Raw genomic sequence first — 18,552 nt, forward strand, 5'->3', positions numbered from 1 at the left:
AAATTAGAAAAGGGGGTAGAGGAGATAGAAAGAAGGAATTTGGACATGTCAGGGCTACAACCCTTGACCTCCACACCAATGAATAAGAAAAAACACATATAAAGGTAAGCTTTATCAGGATCAAGCTCGTCACAGGGGAGTGTTATAAATGAGACAGAGAATGACACCCCGCAGACTGCAGACAACAAGAACGAAGCACAGATTAAGACAATGAAAAAACTAAAACAAAACCAAGAGAGCGACGTTGAGACAGAAAGTGACCCGGATATGACAAACGACAGTAATGAGGATAGCGAAGATGAATGTAGGTCAGGTACGGAATACGAGTCAGGTACAGAATACGAGAGCGACACCAGGCAAACGACGGACATGGAAACGGAATTAGAAACAGAAAAGACAACAAATATAATATCTATCTAAAAAACTAAAAGTATCACGACTGAAGAAGAAACTCCAAAAACAGAAAGTATGTTAAGGGGGGATTCAGTGGCCCCTAAAGGAAAAGAAAATTATCTAAAATCAAATATAACATTCCACATTTTAAATAACCTATACAATACAATAATAGAGATATAACCATAATGCGGCAACCTGGAAGAAATAGGAAAAATAGAAGTAAAGAACTTCTGTATAGCTTATATTAATGTAAATAGAATAAACAAAGAAAAACTTACGAAATTATTCATGGAAACCAATTATGACATAATATTTATACAAGAGACTCACAAAAAGTTCAACAAAAACCTGATAACTTTATGTGAAGAGAAATTAAGTGGTATTCTTGTTTTAAATGATTTTAAAGGGAATGATATAAGGGGTGTGTGTGGCAACTTTTAAGGAGAGAAAAACAGAGAATGGAGAAAGAGGAGATAAGAGGACAATTAGTTTAAGGGGTAGGAGAAGAGATGGGGAAAATACTAAAAGATAAGCTAAATAAACGTATAGAGGAAGACAATAGGGGAAGAGAGATAAGGGCTGGGAAATTTACAAAGATATATAATAAGGGGAAGGACTATACAAAAGGGAAGAACTAAGGAGAGGGGGAGAAACATGTATAGAAAAGCTAAAAATTAGAGATAAGAAATAAATTAGGAGAAAAAAATGAAATCCTTGATTTTATTGAAATACTATACAAGGAGTTATATACATCACAGGAACTAGATAACACAACGATGGATGAATATTTAAAAGGGATAGAATGCGAAATGATCTCACCAGAACATACAATCTTATGTGTTGATTTCATCTCGACAGAGGAAATAATAAGGAGTATAAACAAACAAACAAAAGGAAAATCCCGAGGTGGAGAGGGACTCACCACGGATTTCTACATAAAATTCAGTGGTGAATTGTCACTGATCCTAGAATGGTTATATAATAACATTTTCTTGAGGAATGACACAATGACGAAAACAACGTGGGAGGGAATACTAACTCTAATCTATAAGGGAAAGGGACATAGGGAAGACCTAAAAAATTGGATTCCCATCTCTCTCCTAAATACTGATTATAAAATTCTAAGTAAATCGTTAGCGGAAAGAATTAAACAAGGAATGGATAAAATAGTAAATACAAACCAAACATGTGAGGGAAAAGGAAGAGATATACAGAACAACATACTAAGCATAAAAACCATAATATATTATATACAGGAAAGAGCATTTGACAAATTGGAACAGTACTACATATAAAAGGTATTTAAAACATTTAGTTTTGGAGCAACTTAAAAAATGGACCAAAATACTGTACAACAAAATAATTGCAAGCGTACAGGTGAATGGAGCTAAACGGAAAAATTTGATATTAAAAGATCAGTAAGGCAAGGTTGCCCACTATCTATGCTATTATATGTAATATCAATTGAAATTCTAATTATAGGAATAAGACTAAATAGGAAGATTGAAGGTATTAAAGTTCCAAATATAAAAGACGAAATAAAAAGGCTAAGGCATGCAGACGATTGTACGAACTTTATAAAAGACCAAAATTCCTTTAAGCACAAAGAGAAAGAATTTGAAAAATTTGGTAAAGCCTATGGGTCTATAACCAATCATGAAAAAACCGAAATACTAAAAATAGGGAACATGAGGGGAAATCACTCAGGACTTCGCCCATACTTAAAGAAAGAGTGAAAGCATTGTGTATTTATTTTGGGATACGAGAATAACAAGAAAACTATGTACATATGAAAAAGATGCTAGAAGCGAATGTGAATACCTGGGCACTTACGCCATTATGTCTAATGGAACGGGCCCAAGTGGCCATAACCTACATGTACGCGAATATAAACTTTATTACCAAATCTATTGACATAGAAGATAAGAATTTGCACAAATTAGATAATGGGATTATTGACTACGTATGGGATTTTAAGACTCACTACGTAAAGAAAGAAACGCTATATAGAGCACAAGAGGGGGGATTAGCACTCTCCAGCCCCAATTTGATAAAGTATGCAAACATCTTAAACAGATTTAAAAAAATTAAAACAGTACAACAATCACCATGGGAGGGAATATATATTTACTGGTTTGGCTTCACAATGAGGAACGGGGGGGGGGGGACATATATTAAAATAACAAACTTGTATTTTTTTTAGAAATACCAATAAAATTTAGACATATAGAGGAAATACTAACTAAATATAGGGATGTTAAAAGCTTATAGGATCAAGAGGAAAAACTAACATATAGATACATTAGAGAAGAAGTAACTAAAAAGACTAAATGCAAAGTAGAACAGGATAATATAGAGACAAACTGGAATAGAGCATGGGGGCACTGAAACAAATTAGGCTTCCTAAAAATCCAAAGCCTCTGCTTGAAATACATGCATAATGTATGGTTGACAGGAGAGGTGGCAGTGAGACGGCACATGGTCAGAGTATCGCCAAAATGTCCACTGTGTATAAACGCCCCATTTAGTAAATTCCACACAATGATACAGTGCGAGAGTAGGAAAACATGCAGACTGAGAGTAATAGAGGAAATATGTAAAAGAGGGAAATATCGAAAGGAAAATATACTGTACATGGATGGAGATTTTAATACGAAAAATTTATATAAAATCATTGAATGTATAGTAGACACCATGAGGGCATGCGGGCAGATAATTGTGATAGGGAGATAAGGGGTAATATATAAAAGAATTGGGGATCACAATATGGAGGGGGATGGGGGTTTGCTCCCCATTAGGTGGATAATACTGCCAGTGCGCATGCCAGAGCCTCCAACTCATCCCCTGACCCGGATGTGATCCGAGCCTGATCATAGGATCTAATTCCAAATTTTTAAAATAAAATAAAAAAATTGTGTAAATTTTTATATAAAATAAATTTCTTTCATAATTTGAAAATGTACTGTACATAATGAACCTTAATCAAATACAATTCTCAACTGCCTTTGAAACCTCATTGATCAAAATATACGAAGATACAGGAAATCTATATGGGGAAAGTACAAGGCGATGACATCATAGAGCTAAGTCGTATGGCGCTAAGTGAAGTGGACAGGCCCATAAAAGTCTTAGAAAAATACCCCATGTAGAACATAAACAGACAAAACAGAGACATAAATACAAGCACAGGATAACACATAGTTAATACCCTACTGACTCTTGCTATGTCTTAAACTATACAGCACCCGTACTGTATGGTTGACCAGTCTACAATCTTGTAGTTTCATAAATAATTTTGGATCTTTTCTAAAGAAATAGTTTAATTATATAATAAAAGGAAGCCTTACTCGATCCAGGAGAAATACAATGAGAATAAAGAAGTGTGGACCTTGAATCGAGCGCAACCTCTCTATCTCTATTCCTAGCAATTTATACGAGGAATGACACATATTACCACTCGAATAAAATAATAGAATAATTTTTTATAAACTAAGATATCTCACCGTTCCATCGCCAGAATTCTCAATCGAAAATAAATTAATGTAAAATTACATAATATATTATAACTGATCCTAAATCCAAATTATTAGGAAGAAATACAACTGGGAAAAACACTTGATCTATACTTGCTGTCTCAAGCATACAGAAAATATAGCATACACACAATATAGCACCATTACACATAGCAAACACTGAAATTTAGGCGACCTCTAGCAAAGGTCACAAAAACTTCTAAGGGAAGGAACTTCGAGCAAGGTGGAAAACCAGGCTCAAACGAACAACCCTGAAGATAACACTAAGGAAAAATAAATACCCCATCAAAAATTCTAAAATTAAATTTTTGATATTAAATTCTGTTTAAATAAAACATACAACATATCTGAGGGGGAAACACACAAACATAAAATACTTTTAACTTTTTTTGGAAATGGGGGCATCTGTCTGGTGCCCCCCCCCAAAAAAAAAGACTAAATGACCAATTGTGCAGGTACGCACCTGTATATTTAAATGACTTCTTTCAAATAGGTGTGAACTGTTTTGAATTTTCCAACTTTTAAGAAATTAAGCAAAAAGATATTTGTTATATATTTTACTTATTGGAAAGTTTCGTAGTATAAAGTAGGAACTCATATCCGTTGTAATAAATTGCAGCCTATAGCGTCTGCTGTGTATATAGTAAGCCATATGCCACAAATGCTTATACCATTTTTATAAGTGTTTGGTATGTCTCGGCCGTGGTTCGAACCCTCGACAACCTGCATCCGAGGCGGACGCTGTAACAACTGAGGCGGCAGGAAAGGTTGATATTGTGGCTTGACAGATCCCGCCCCCCCCCCCCCCAGAAGCCAACTGCACCACAGGCTGCAATCTCACTTTTCCTCAAAACGACACTGCCATTAAAATTAGTTTATCATACACATATCTTGTTAAAATATTAATACAGCAATTGGGTCAGGACAACACATTTTCCGACATAGCGTAGAGTCCTTTCTCTACAGAAAAACTCTTAGCATAATACACGAGACTGTAAGTAATACAGACAATAATATTAAAACAGGTATTGTAAGTAAACATTTTGAAACATGAACACAAAATCATTAAAATCATGAAAGCGTCTGGTTTTCGATGTACAAGTTTGAATAACTCTTTGTATTTTAGATCATAAGATAGGTCAGACACTAAACATGATAGTATAAATTACGCGTATATTTTATGTAAAGACTTCAGGGTTAATCTGAATATTAGTGATTGAGCGATCGTATCATTTTCATAGTAAATGAAATCAGACATTCACCTGTAGAAACGCCTGCCCTTGGTTTCACCTTACTTTGCAAGGGATTCCCAGAATGCCGTAGAAAAATAGAAATGTTTAGACGTTAGCTAGGAACTCTAGTATTGTTATTGTTTGCGTTTTATCTTTTCTAGGAGAATTTTCCCACAAACGTTAATGATAACTCAGATCGAGGGTAGCTCAGGCGACAAACGCTCTATGCTAGTATTGATATTGTTTACATACATCACGAGGAAGGAGATTGCTCTAACAGGTCGTTAACTAAGGAAATTTCAGTTACATGCTTGTAGAGCAAGCCTTTTTGCGCTTTTATTACCGGAATTGTAGATCGTATAATGTTCACACTTTTTTAGAAGTTAAGGCCCTCCTAACATAATACTTGTGGCTAGGTAACAAGATAACGTTTCAATCAAATAACCATGCTTTATCTGTTCGGTATAAATTTTTCTTCTTTGCGTAAATACTTAATCTGTGTTTACATGTGTGCAATGTGTATGTGTATGCGTGTGTGTATGTGTATGTGTATGCGTGTTTGTGTGTGTGTGTGTGAGAGAGAGAGAGAGAGACAGAGAGAGAGAGAGAGAGAGAGAGAAAGAGAGAAATAAAGAGTGAGACAGACATAGACAACGCGATATAGAAAGATATATAGACAGAGACCAGTGGTTTATACTGTTTGTATTCTATTTACATTCTAGTGTTACAGTAGAGTGTTATAGTACAATCCATCCATATAGTTTACTCAACTGGATGCATCGTAATGTGCATAAATATTTGTTGAAGAGTGATAACAGAACTCGGCCTTATGAGGTCAGTTTGTTATGTGCCTTCTATAAGTCTCCACCGAAGTCACAATATCTAACATGTTTTGTAATATTCTCATTTCACGTCCTTGTTGTTGTGAGCTCTAAATATATGCCTTAACTTAAGTAGCTGAAACATTGATATGTATGGGCGTGCCTACATCAATGGGTGCTCTTGACATAAAAACAAGAAATGCGCGTACAAAAGAATCAAGCCGTATATCCCTTAAAGTAAAGCTTCCCCCACAAATGACAGAGATATACATTAATATAGAGAGTTAGAAATGTACACCATACACAGCGGAACGTGCTATCCACCGACCCTACAGGAGAATGAGTGATAATATAGAGTGAAATTAAAATTATATGTTGAGGAAAATATTATCATACAGGTCAGAGGTAGTACTTTCCACTATTTATGTACGTATGTATTTATGTGTGTATTTTTCTCTCGCTCTGTGTATGCATATATATATATATATATATATATATATATATATATATATATATATATATATATATATATATATATATAAACGCCTGGTGCATCACCCACTCTGTATCGAACCCAGGTTCACGATTTACGGTTCTAGTCATTCTCCGTTTGCGCGTTTGCACACCAATCCCCGTACCCTTGAGCAAAAGCGCACAATGATGGAATTCCAAAATCGTTCAATATTTATCAAGCAGCGACACTAATTAGAACTGTTTGGAGAGGATGCGTCTGAGTAAACCAGTTTCGCTTTGAGAGGTAAAGGTGATAGGCGATAGGACGAGTACGCGAGATCATATGGCGAGTTCGAGTGATCGAGCTAGCGATATTATAGAATTGGCGATAACGATGATAGGGAGTAGCTGACATATGAGATTGTAAGCTTATTTGTAAATTATTAGAAGAAATTTGATGGTATATAATGTTCAGAATGGAAGTTTCTAGAACAATTTTGCTGTACTGGTCGATAATGAGAGTATGTGGATCATGTTCCAAACAAGTCTTCTACCTTCAATGTTATGAGAATACTAACATATTAAACCAAATTTAGTAGAGAAGAAAATAATAAAAAAGTTAGCACAGTATAAATAATATGCAAATAGCTATACTATGACATATTTCTACCTTTTCACAGATTTTAAATAATTTCTCGAGTGTCATAAAGTCATTACACATAGTATCAAGATATAAAATGTATTTGTTTACAGATAACTGATGCAACATCATTGACAAGAGAATGTAAATGATGAATAGATGATTGAAACATAACAAGACTCCCTTCATAGTTTCCGATGAATATCTGTAGGCTGCATTCAGTGATGATATCAGAGAGATTCCCATTAACAAGACTGTTACTACGGAATGAAAATTCATTAAATCACGTGTTTGTTATGGAGAAATACACAAGTTTGTATTCAACTAAATTTGCATTATCTCATCAGCTTTACCGCATCATTATGACAGAGAAAGGCAATGCTAGATTTAAAACACAGATTCTCAATTTTTATTCTATCCATAAACAATGGCTTTATTTGCTGGTATCCGATTCTGGCTCCGCCAATTAACTTTTGTTGAATGGAATATTGACCTCATTTATACATTTATCGAAGCAATTCCGCCACACACCTACATGCATGCTCGCCAAAACAGCCGACCAATCATTAAAAGGAAATGTGTACATGAGGTGTGTTTTGGTGGACCGACCAAACGAGACTTTTACGACACAGATTTTAGATCGCAAAATACGGCCCTGATTAAGTAATATAACATGCTTGTTTGCAACAGATGATATAAAATGTTTCGCGAAATCTATGTATATTTGAATCTGTGTGCAGTTTACTAAAAGAAGACAATATTTTTTGTTAATTCGATAAATGTATGAAATGTTAACTTTCTCACTAGAGTTTAATTAAGAGCTTCTGTCCACGGCACTGGCCAATTTGTCACATTGACACTATATTAATAGTCCGTTGTCGTTTAGTCCCAACGCTCGAAAAAATTTTGTTATTATCATTTTTCTGCAATTATATCAGATTTTGCAGCTGTCGGGGTCTAATTACTTCACCCACGATATTAGCTACAGCCGTCGCGGGCGGTATGGTTGATTCGGCTATGGATATAGTACCAGCTTAGGTATCTATACAACAAATATAGGGAGTACCTCTTTTATGTATTAATAAGTGGAGGAGAATGGGACTCTTGATATAATAAATAAACTATTTAAGTGTTTTCTATTGAAACAGTGTTTCCATTGTATATTTTTGTAACAATATATTCGATGTTCTACGTTCATCAAATACATTTAGCCCACGATATTTTTGTGAATTTCCCTAAAATAGTCATTTAGTGACTCCCACTTTATATTCATTATTTAAACGATACACAGGCTTTTACGCTGTTTGGGAAACTTTCGAGAACGATCTACATAGCAGTGGCAAAGTGTAATCTCCTTCCTTATCATTTATGTATCTCCTTTGACCATTACCCTGTGTATATGGCTTCAAATAAGCACAGTAGGAAATATACATTGAAAATAAATCTAATACGAGTATCTAGATTACACTATTGTGGTTACATGTAGGTAAATGCATTTAGTCAACAGACACTGTACCAACATCTAATTGTTTTAATTTCTAAAATATAACTTAGTATGACTAAGTACAATTCATTTATTGTATTTTAAAATACCCCTTAAAACTGTTATTGTAAAGTTGAGTTTACTCTACCGTGACATGAATAATCACTCATTCGGACAACCTCAGCTATTTTTGCCTTACAAAAATATGCCACCTAATGTTTAGGGGTGTGTATATCGTACAGTTTTGTTCGCCGGAAATTTCTTCGCAGAAACTGCAATATATTCGGACTACCAGACATTTCTATGATTAGGCTGACCTTTAGATTAACCATAAAGTTACTACTGAAGAATATGGTTTGATACTCAAGCTACATCTTGGTCAAGTCTCATTTCGTAAATAACTGAGGTGGTTTGAACGTCATCTAATGGCACATATTGGCCTCGAATTTGCCTCGAATTCGCAAATGGTACTTACTATGGGTAGAATACATAACCACTACGGTGCGAGGACATCTGTGCATGTAATCTAATGTAAATATGTAGGGGCTGTTTCATAATAGTCTTAAATTGTTTGCACTCTGTGAAATTTTACTGACGTTTTAAACATTAAAAAACCCAAGCTTTAATTGGCTATCTATGGGGTAGTTTGTGAAACATTTTTACCTAGGAGCAATTTCGATAAAGTAATCTAAATACTCGTATAAGTTAGAATTACTTACAATGTAAAGCTTCTTCTGTGTTCAGATGACATAGGTCCCAAATACATGGTGTAATACTATCATCGGTACACAACCCTTAAGATTGAGACAACTCATTTACACGCGAATCATGATTTGGCTTGTTTAGGAATGGTCCAGAAACCAATTGCGCCGCTGAGGAAAATCGTATTTTCGATAACAAAATGTTAAACCGCTATAAACACGTTACAAATTAGGTCTGTAATGTTGTTACATTATTAAAGGCATCTTTTCTATAGTGACCAAAACAAAAGCAATATAAAAACACCTATGCTTATTCGTATTGAGAAGAACTGTCAAAACATAAAACTAAAACAGTAACTGTCTGAACCTCAGCGTGTTGGATGTTGGGGTAGGCTTTATACATTTGGGTACGTTTTAACTATGGTACATTTCGGTTCGGGTACGATTTGTCTTGGGTACGTTTTAACTTGCGCACATTTCGGTTTGGATAGGTTTTGACCTGGGTACGTTTTGACTCGGACACGTTTTTGCTTGTCACTAGATATCTGAGCTAACTAATCCTTGAAGTTTCAGGTCAAAAGTAGCGGGTAAAAGTAGGTGATTAAGATTTAGAAATAGACCCAACATTGATCGTCACTGCAGTTACAGGTTGTCCCAATCATGGAATTCCACGTACCTCTCCAAGAGGAGATATTGATGACTGAATTACATGGTAATGAATAAGTTAATATATTGGAGTGCGTTTTTGGATTTGTTATGTACCTTTAACAATTTGGGTCATATATCTACGATGTCTGCAGTGTGGCAGTTTATAGGGATGTCTACCTCTAGGCCATCATGTGTCAGACATGAATCATTATGTACTGCCCAGTCTCATTATCCTGATGCACCAGGCCTACCAGTCGTAACACTAACCTCTTAATGAGCGCCACGCGACGCAGCTGCTAGGACCAGCTTTATAAGTCCATGTTATGACTTGGGAGGGGTTCGAACCCACGACCTCCCGCATCAGAGGGGCATGCTCTAACCACTTAGACCACAAGTCAGTATATAGTGCACTGCAATTTTGTATAATTCTTGCATGGAAGATATGACATTTCATCTCAACCTACGTGTGAAAGTAATGACAACTTGAAACTTAACTGGCTCGTGGGTCAAATAATATGTGCAGACAGTGGCGTTGTTTTGCTGGGTCAGTGAAGTGCATACTGAACGAGAATGTCGTTAAGTGTGGAGGTTGGCATAAGCTGGTGTACCAAAGACATTTTATTGGAATGATACCTGATCATGGTGTTTTTACGATGTAACGTGTATAATTTACATGCCTTTCAACCCTCTCCAAATGCAATATCTAAATACAATACATGCTATTTGAAAGTATACCTCCTAGCTTATATGTTGAATTTGTATTTACATCTGTGTGTGCATGTGTTCATGTGCTTTTATGTGTGTGCAAGAGAGAGTGAGAGAGAGAGAGAGATAGAGAGAGAAAGGCCATACGTTCTGTATCCCATCTAATACTAATGTAAAGATATCGGTGTAGTTTACTCACCGGGATGCATGGTAACGTGCATAAATACTTGTTGAATGATAGCAGAAATCAAAACTCGGTCGTATATGGTCATTTTGTCCTATGACTTTAGATAGACTCCACTCAATTCCCAATCTCAAACATCTTCTCACTGAAATATTAACTTTACTCCGCGTTTGTGACAGTGATGCGCATTCGCCCCGCGTTTCAAAACAAGAATATAATAATCAAGATTCGGATGTAGCGGTGAATAGGATATGTAATAAGGAAGTTTGCATGAGAACACATTATGAGTTTGAGTGCTGGTAGGACGATATGTAGCATAGTAGTGGGCATGTAAAAACATGGGCTCACTTGCAAACTCCTAAGAAAGGAGACGAAATGTGATATTTTAGAATATAAGGTTTTACGAACACTGGTGAGGGAATTCATCCAGGAGCTATTAATAATCAGACAATTTCTATGTTTTGATTTGGTTTTTGCCTGGAATGAAAAATATTATTTGTACATTACAATTAGCACATACCAAAGTGAACGATTTTGAAGACCATTGCAACGAAAGATAAAACACAAGTCCTTGTAAAATGGAAAAAATGGAAAAAAATATAGTGACTCATATACTGGTTGTGAATGAAAAGGAAACATTGTTTCGTTAAAATAATCGACGTTCCTGTACCGTGTTTTTTTTTAAGCAGCATACTCTCCTCTGGAAACGTTCTGGTCACCAAAGAACTCGTTCTGCGCTTCAAAACAAGAAAGGCATAATCAAGATTCGGATGTTGCGGTGAATATTATGTGTAATAAGTAAGTTTGCATGGGAACACAAAACGAGATTGAATGATGGTAGGGCAATAGGCTCACGTGGGCTCACTTTCAAACTCCTAAGAAAGGAGACGAAATGTGATATTTTAGAATAGAAGGTTTCACGAACACTGGTGAGGAAATTCAAATAATTTCGTTGAGCCGGCTACTTCTGTGAGAAGCGGGAGATGTTGTTTCATAACAAATATTGCAAGGCAAACAGTAACAATTGGCACTCCAAAATTAAAACTTCGTGAAATAGGTCCATAAAATAATATTTGCCAATGGCTACCCACCTAATTTCAGCCAGGAGATATTAAAAATCAGACATTTTCTATGTTTTGATTTGGTTTTTGCCTGGAATGAAAAGTATTCAAGGCATGAGTGATGAAACAAAAGTTATTTCTACATTACAAACAACATATACCAAAGTGAAAGATTTTTCAGACCATTGCAACGAAAGATAAAACGTAAGTCCTTGTAAAATGGAAAAGATATAGATACGTTCTGGAATAATGAAACGTAAGTTTTAATAGATAGCAATCTTTGCTAGAATATAACAGACATGTAACATACATCTCACTAGAGAATAAACCAGATATGCATGCATGTCGTGCTAATTTATATTGCTCTCAATTTTACATGGAAAAATGCTTGTACATTCCAAAAGGTCATACTTAAAGAACAATGTTATGCACGCAAAGACATGACAAGTCGACTGCAAGGTAAGCAATATACTGGAATGGAAATAAATGACAGCACAGAATAAATAAAATAAGACAACACTAAAAATATGAAATTTGTTCCAACTTTATTGCGATAACGCTGATAATAATTACAACGAAACAGACTGTAAACTGCGCCACGGATGTACGAGGAAAAGGCAACTGAGATCACATTCATGTTGATGCGATCAAGCGGACATTCAAACCTATTTCAGATTTCATTTAAAGAAAAAATTTTTCATATGTTTCTCAAAATAGTATGATTTTTTTTCGATCTTGTGTTAGTTTCGTTCCAAGTGCTAATTTAATTTCTTCATGCCAAGTCATTCCTTTATGCTCTCTTTGTAAAGATTAAGACTTTGGCGTGGAGTACTAGTACATACACTTGGAGTTTGCCGTGGAATACTAGCACCTACGCTTGGAGTTTTGCCGTGGAATACTAGTACTTACGCTTGGAGTTTGCCGTCATCATATGCATTATAAAGCAAAACAATAAATTTACAGATTATCAACTTGTATTGGTGTATAAATGAAAGATCATCATCTTCATATGTAGGTATTATTACAATTTCTTTGGTCGTTTCAAAATTGCGATCCCCATCATGGGGCCACATATCAGAATTGCTTTTACAAACCAAAAGGATCACCATACTAAAACATTTACTATTCACTCTTACTGTAACTGATCCTGTTAAAATCAACCTGAAGCCAGTTTGGATTGTGATTCAACACTTATTACTTATTAGCATCAACTCAAACAAATAATAACTGTATTTTTCCAAGAAGACTCACAGTGAATTAAAACATTAATGAATACCTTTGACCGGAATATCATTGGTTTTCTATTTGCATCCAGGGACAAATGCCAGTGAAAACCTTAGTGTATTATACATTCATCTTTACTTTGTCTTGAACTGTAATGGCTAAAATACTCAATGATTTCAAATTACTTAGGATGAGGAAATACTTAATGGAAAAATTACTGTTAAGCATGTTATATATATATATATATATATATATATATATATATATATATATATATATATATATATATATATATATATATATGACACTACAAAGGATTCATTCAAAAACATTTATTATTTATTTTCTACGTCAAACATTATTCTTGTTACCCGACTATTTTCGAACTGCAATGTGAACAACATAATAACGATATGACCCTTATTATACATCAATATAAGTGTTTGTGTTTTAAGTCATTTTATGTAATAACGATTGTTCTTAACATTGATAAATAAAAGTATTAAGTTAATAAATAAATAAATAAATAAAATATATAAATAGAGAGAATCTCTACCGTCAAAACAGCAGTCAAGGCAACAACGAGTGGCAAGGCGCAAGGTTTTGATGAAGTGAGATCAGAAATGCTAAAAGCTGTTGAGAAAGGAATACCACGACTGTCGACAAAAATCTTAAAAGACAGTGGAGAACGAATCAGTTCTAGGAGCATTATAAAACCAACCAAGAAAGGAGATTAATAAAACTGCATAAACTGGAGCGGCATCACAGTGCTTTCTCTCACCATCAAGATCTTTAGGAAGACCATCCACAGAAGAATGGCAGATGCATTGGACAAGTATATCCGGTAAAAACAGGCTGGCATTCCACCACCTTCTCATTAGTTTATAATATTTATTTTGAGTTGTCAAATATAAAGAAAATTCTTAAAATAGTAGCGTTGTATTGCTTTTGTATATGTGTAAAAAATACGCTTGTGAAATTTTGCAACTACCTAATTCACGAAATTAATCGCTATAAGTAACGAATACTTTGTGACCAAAATAACCGCCCGTGTTATCTCCCTTGACATAATTCTAGAATAAGAAGAACACACATTTATGCAGAAGTGTTTTGATGGAACGTTCATTTAAGTAGAACTAGCATATTGATATAAAACTGTAAATTGTAATTGTTTGCTCTTTCGAATTGTTTCAACAAGAAAAGCGAGAAAACGTTGATTGAGTGATTTGGCAACCAGAATCCATTATGAAGTATGCTCAGAAAGTTTGGTAATAATACCTTTTCTAAATTTAATTGTAAACGTCATTAAAACGAGCATTAATATTCTTCCTAAACGTTTAAAAATAGCTAGGCACAAACGTGTCGACAGCAGGTACTGTGTCGGTCTTAATTAGAGATGGTATGAGAGAGAGAGAGAGAGAGAATATAAATCAATAGTACATTTTCGAACGTTATTTTTTGCCGATTAAACCAAAAAAGAATAAGCTTGTTAAATAAAAAGTAAAATATATCGAAAGATTATGTCAGGTGAAAAAAGATAACCTTTATATACGAGTTTCCCTCATTTACCATCTCATTAATTGCATCTTCGTGACTTACATGATGCAAACGATGGAAAATGTGTGCTGTACTATGTCCTTAGCGAACCGAGATAGCATCAACGCAATGGAATAGTACTCTATTTACAAACGTCTTCCCAATATTTTCATTATGTGTGAGTGATTTAGCCATTGATAACAATATTGATTAAAGGTTCCGCATAATTCGTGTCATTTGCTTCACTCACCATTATATAGGCCATATAGAGCAATTTTATCAACTTATGCCCAATTAGTCAGATGAACTTGAAATTGCGTTCATATCTTAATCCAATTTTGAAAATAGGGTACTGGATACAAATGAACCTGATATTAACCAGAACTAATAATATCGGAATAATCTGTCAACTATAAATACTACTGTGACCAATAACGAAACATTCTGAGAAAGAATGCATGTTGTCAGAAATGAGGACTAGGAATCATTAGATTAGCAGCTCGAAGCTCGTCAATATTTAAAGGGAAACTGGACATCGATACTTTTAATGAAAAGAAACACGGTAAAATGACATTATATATGTAAACCATTTATAATAAAGGAAAATCTATCATGCACTCATATACGTAGAACAGCTTCAGATATGTAAAATTAAGGTTTCCTCTGTGTTAAATTGATCAAAGAGAGTGCTTATTGTTTGCTACCTGTGGGAACTGTCCACCCATTTTCTTTTCAGCTGCAAAGTCCGTCCAGAAAGTTACAATCTGAAAGTAGATAGGATCAATGTATCACAAAAAGACTACAACTTGTTGACATCTATCCAAACGCTTTTGGGTTACACGTTGACAAAAGGTGTGTTGAAAAAAAAGGGTAGTTTACATTTGTGTGTAATTAATAGTTAAATAAAGAAATATGTTAGATAATATTTTTTGATTGCAATTTTTTTTTCTCTATGCTTATCTGACAAATATATCCCCATTTTTTCACACGAGAAAGTTATAGATGTTCTTGTAATATCGGTGCCATGTCAGAACTTCTATGCTACACGAACCCACCCTTATATCCAAACAATAGAAGCAGGGCAAATAGGCATATGATGCCAGCGATAAAAGCAAGAACCACGCATTAGAGGATGAACATATATTAGAGTAGACATTGTTGATTGTCTGCTTTTTCAAAAGTGCATATTGAGTATGAGATGAGTAAGAAAAATGACACAAGATGTGTTGTAATGAGATTAAAATCCTTTTGAAAGCAATGACTTAATGGAAATAAATTTTTCTTTTTCCTGGGTTAAGGTCGGATTTAAGAGAAAGAAATATTTTTTCACTGGGCGTATCCCCACCCTTGAATAATTTATCATGTTTGTGCAACAAAATGATTTATATTCGATAATAACACCAGAAAAGAGGAAAATACCCATCACTTCGTTGATAGGACTATCGAACTTGAAATTTTAGTATCGCCATTTATGTCATTATTACCTACGCAAGAATCTAGTTTTACGACTATGTCATCTATTTCGATCTTGCAATGCGATCCAGCAATTTTTCCTCGCTAGAGAATCGTTACCATACTGCTGTACTGAACATCAATTTCAACGGTGGCGAGAAGCCAGCCTGTATTTCGTATACTTGACTTTTCCCAATCACAGAATCGTTTTCTCCACCTATATCCTGCACAATGACTTGAATCTGTGACGCCTCAAATCCACTGAATCTATACAGTGTCTAAATGTAGGCCATTAATAGACGTTTGTTTGCTCTTTAAAGTTGCATATGACTCATTAGTACCATTAAAATAAAGATACCAATCTTTGCTTGGAAAATAAATAGAATAAAATAATGCAATAATTAAAATAATGTTAGCGTAGGAATCGTAGCCTCAATAAATGTTATAGGACAGAAAAAAACTAACACAAGTTTTGTTATGACATAACTATTACATCATTGTCTGACCTCGCGTTATGATTCAAAGATTTTATAATTAGGCATGTAACTTATTCTTCCTCCTTGATATTAATATGTTACAGATCACTAATTGTGTTAAAGACACCTTTTATTAAATTGTCAACCGGAGATTTAATGTTTTTTTAAAATATATTTTACTATTTAGTTTTCCCTAGGAAGGGATCAAACTATAATTCATTTCAACACTTGTGTGCCTTCTCCAGATGATTACTATGTTATTCTGCCAGATATAATCGACGACGGAAGTATGTTGAACGTATGATAACAATTCATAAACTCATGGATATTTTCATTAATGTTATCATAATAACCCAGAAGGTCTGACATACTTAATAATAATAATAATAATAATAATAATAATAATAAACAAACAAGGCAACACTTAATAATAATAATAATAATAATAATAATGATAATAATAATGACAATAAATACCATCACCAAAATGCGTGCTATAAATTATCATTTTTGTTATTTTGCATATTGTCGTCATTATTATTATTATTATTATTATTATTTTTATTATCATTATTATTATTATTATTATTATTATTATTATTATTATCATTATTATTATTATTATTATTATTTGTATTATCGTCATCACTATCACAAATATCGTCATCACTATCATTCTCCACGCCTTGTATTATGTCGGTAATCATGTTACAGTTAAATATATGCATCCTTCATTGCAACTATCAATTACTATTTAAATTTATTAATTCAAGAGTAGATGTGCATCTTATACGAAATACTAAATAGTTTGGAGATTTAAAACTCATATTTATAACATTGTTTATTTTAACGGAAAATAGAACTGAAAAACACGTTCTAATTGACTGAACAAACAACGTTTTCAGACTACAACTCTAAATCCCAGATTGAAACATCCTGGATAATATAATAGGATCAGTCTAAAAGAGACATAACATGGGATCAGCTGAATGTATAACAAAATACAAGTTATTTTTAGAGAGCCGTAAATGTGCTCAGCACACAATAACTGGTTGTGGTCATATCTACTAAGTATGTCTCACGATTAATAGCGCGTTTCCATGAAAACCCAATACAAAATAAGTAAAACTGAAACTGATACCAATGATTCCATATATTTCAAAATTTTTAAAACAAAGAAAATAAAACTGGTATTACAAATATATTTTTTCGTTCTCCTCTTTTGTGAACGCAAACTTTATGTCCGCGTTTCACTCATGCTGATTTTAAGAAACGAAGGAACAATTTGAGTTTTCCCAATTTAATACGAAGCACAAAAAGGAAAAATAGAGCAGTACAACTGTTTTTATCCTGAGCTTTAATAACGGCAGACAGACAGAGGGAGAGAGAAAGAGCAGGGTCATCAAGATTACCTCCATAGATATACGTAATACCATATTAGTCGTGGCATGTGAGCTTATGATGGAATGTTTATCATAACCTTCAATCTCTACAAAACGACAATTGATCTAAAAAATCATAATACAAATGTTTTAGAGCACGTTAACCCATCAAATCTAATTTGAATCATCCACAAGTAGTATATGTTCCAACAAAGACGATACTTCCAAGTTTTTAGTACAACATGTGTCCGTTTCATTAATAGTAAAACATAGGAGATGGGAGAGAAGTTAATAAATATACTGACGTGCTTCATGATGTAGTACAAGGGGAAAAGTCATATATGTTGCATTGGCTAGACAGAACTAATATTTTGTTTTTATCCATGAAGAAGTTGATTCTGGTTTTATTCTAAGTATCATCATTACAGTTCTTATAGTAATATTGTAAACTGAAGAAGATCTACAGACAACACTGAAGGAACGTAGAGTGACTGCATTCCACGAACTGATACATCGACAAAAGAACATGTCAGAACATCGCACAATTAAGGACAACTAATCTGATACGTTTCCAAATAATGTTCCGAACAAATGAATATTCTGGAAATTTAAGGGATTCTAGATC

General features: G+C 34.1%; 2 protein-coding genes across 3 annotated transcripts in view; both read right to left on the bottom strand.

Annotated features, from left to right (window-relative positions):
- LOC149791477 (uncharacterized) overlaps nucleotides 1-11,022 on the bottom strand; it is an 82,467-nt gene extending 71,445 nt beyond the window's left edge. Inside the window, exon 1 of the mRNA XM_089971303.1 lies at nucleotides 10,812-11,022. Within this exon, the coding sequence (XP_089827429.1) occupies nucleotides 10,812-10,884 (73 nt within the window). The 5' untranslated portion in view covers nucleotides 10,885-11,022. The remainder of the gene's footprint in view (nucleotides 1-10,811) is intronic.
- LOC149791475 (uncharacterized) overlaps nucleotides 1-18,552 on the bottom strand; it is a 201,556-nt gene that overhangs the window by 86,403 nt on the left and 96,601 nt on the right. The window lies entirely within an intron of this gene.

This window comes from Sinohyriopsis cumingii, chromosome 9 (assembly GCF_028554795.1).
Source record: "Sinohyriopsis cumingii isolate HCF-2022 chromosome 9, ASM2855479v2, whole genome shotgun sequence".
Taxonomy (NCBI): Eukaryota; Metazoa; Mollusca; class Bivalvia; order Unionida; family Unionidae; genus Sinohyriopsis; species Sinohyriopsis cumingii.